Source organism: Episyrphus balteatus, chromosome 1, assembly GCF_945859705.1.
Source record: "Episyrphus balteatus chromosome 1, idEpiBalt1.1, whole genome shotgun sequence".
Lineage (NCBI taxonomy): Eukaryota > Metazoa > Arthropoda > Insecta > Diptera > Syrphidae > Episyrphus > Episyrphus balteatus.
The window spans coordinates 1,626,427-1,627,881 of NC_079134.1; the positions used below are offsets into that span (position 1 = coordinate 1,626,427).

At 32.8% G+C, this 1,455-nt stretch overlaps 1 protein-coding gene across 1 annotated transcript; it reads left to right on the forward strand.

The window, feature by feature from the left end:
- Window positions 1–1,127, forward strand: LOC129906068 (protein YIPF6). Its single transcript, XM_055981700.1, has 6 exons — window positions 1–139; window positions 192–314; window positions 384–462; window positions 527–692; window positions 756–913; window positions 982–1,127. Exons 1-6 carry the CDS (start codon window positions 122–124, stop codon window positions 1,092–1,094), a joined length of 657 nt encoding a protein of 218 aa, XP_055837675.1. The 5' UTR covers window positions 1–121; the 3' UTR covers window positions 1,095–1,127.
- Window positions 1,128–1,455: the final 328 nt, after the last annotated feature.

The window sequence follows — 1,455 nt, forward strand, 5'->3', positions numbered from 1 at the left end:
AACTGTCATTTTATGACAGCGTAAATAAAATTCTACAAAAAAAAAATGTTTTATTCATCACAATTCTGCAGATAGACTTTTTACAAAAAATAAATAAAAGTATTAAAATAATTAAGTAAAAATGGATACTTCACTTGAGGTGAGTCTAAACAATATTAATTTAAACAAAAATTAAAAAAGAATCTCCGCAGATGTTCGATGACATTCCACAAAGTCTTGAGGGCGATATGTCTGTTCCCTCAAAAAACAAAAACACGTCACAATTGGGAGCTCCAGATTTCAATACTCTTGATGAGCCTATTAAAGAAACAATGGTTTGTTTAATTTAAATTATGATATCTTATCTCTGAGAGACAATTCAATTGTTTTGTTATGCATTTTAGATGCGTGATATCCGAGCTGTCGGTGTCAAGTTCTACCACGTTCTTTATCCAAAAGAAAAGTCAAGTTTGCTGCGTGATTGTGAGTTGATTTGAGTTATTCACTATCGATTTTAGTCACCGGCAATCTAATTTACATATTCTAGGGGATCTCTGGGGACCATTGGTGCTGTGCACTTTTATGGCAACAATTCTGCAAGGATCTGCTGACAGTACTTACGACGGAGGTCCCGAATTCGCCCAAGTGTTTGTGATTGTGTGGATTGGTGCAGCAATTGTGACACTCAATTCAAAACTCCTCGGAGGAAACATGTAAATTTTCCATTTTCAATTTTAACTGAGTTCGTTAAGTTAACTTGTTCTCTTCTGTTTTAGATCTTTCTTTCAGTCAGTTTGTGTTTTAGGCTATTGTTTGACTCCAGTCGCCTTGGCACTTATTGTCTGTCGTGTCATTCTCCTCGCAACACAAACAAAGCTGTTGTTTTTCTTAAGATTATTGACAACTATGGTTGGGTTCTTTTGGGCCACTTATGGTATGTTTTTTTTTTCAAAAACAAAAGAAAATGATTTAAATTTTAATACGTAATTTTAATAATTTCAGCTTCTTTTGTATTTTTGGGTGAAAGTCAGCCCCCAAATCGTAAGCCTCTTGCCGTCTATCCAATATTTCTATTCTTCTTTATTGTATCGTGGCTTGTTATCTCACATAATTAAGTAAATACATTGCATTTATACAAATAAATTAAATTTTCAAGTGTTTTTTTTTTTTTGTAATCACATAATAGAAATTGTAAAAAAAAAGAAGAAGAAGAATGAATGAAAATAAGTTTAGCGATTGAGTGGACGGACAGGAATTTAAAAATTCAATTGAAAACAGTTGAAACGCAAAGTTATGAGTCAATCCTCACAACTGCTTTTGTGGAGTTTATATTACTTGAACTTTTTTTTTTTAATGATTTTATAGTACATTTGAGATTTACTAAGGGCCATTTTTTTCACTATTGCTCAACTTGAAGTAAGCCCTCGAGTTTGCCAACTTGAGAGTTGACTTTAACTCGAGAGTTGAAACGCAAGT

Excerpts from the sequence above, each read along its gene's own strand:
- LOC129906068 (XM_055981700.1), top strand. Across the intron at positions 315-383 it reads AGCCTATTAAAGAAACAATG|ATGCGTGATATCCGAGCTGT; the intron begins GTTTGTTTAATT and ends TATGCATTTTAG. Across the intron at positions 693-755 it reads AAACTCCTCGGAGGAAACAT|ATCTTTCTTTCAGTCAGTTT; the intron begins GTAAATTTTCCA and ends CTTCTGTTTTAG.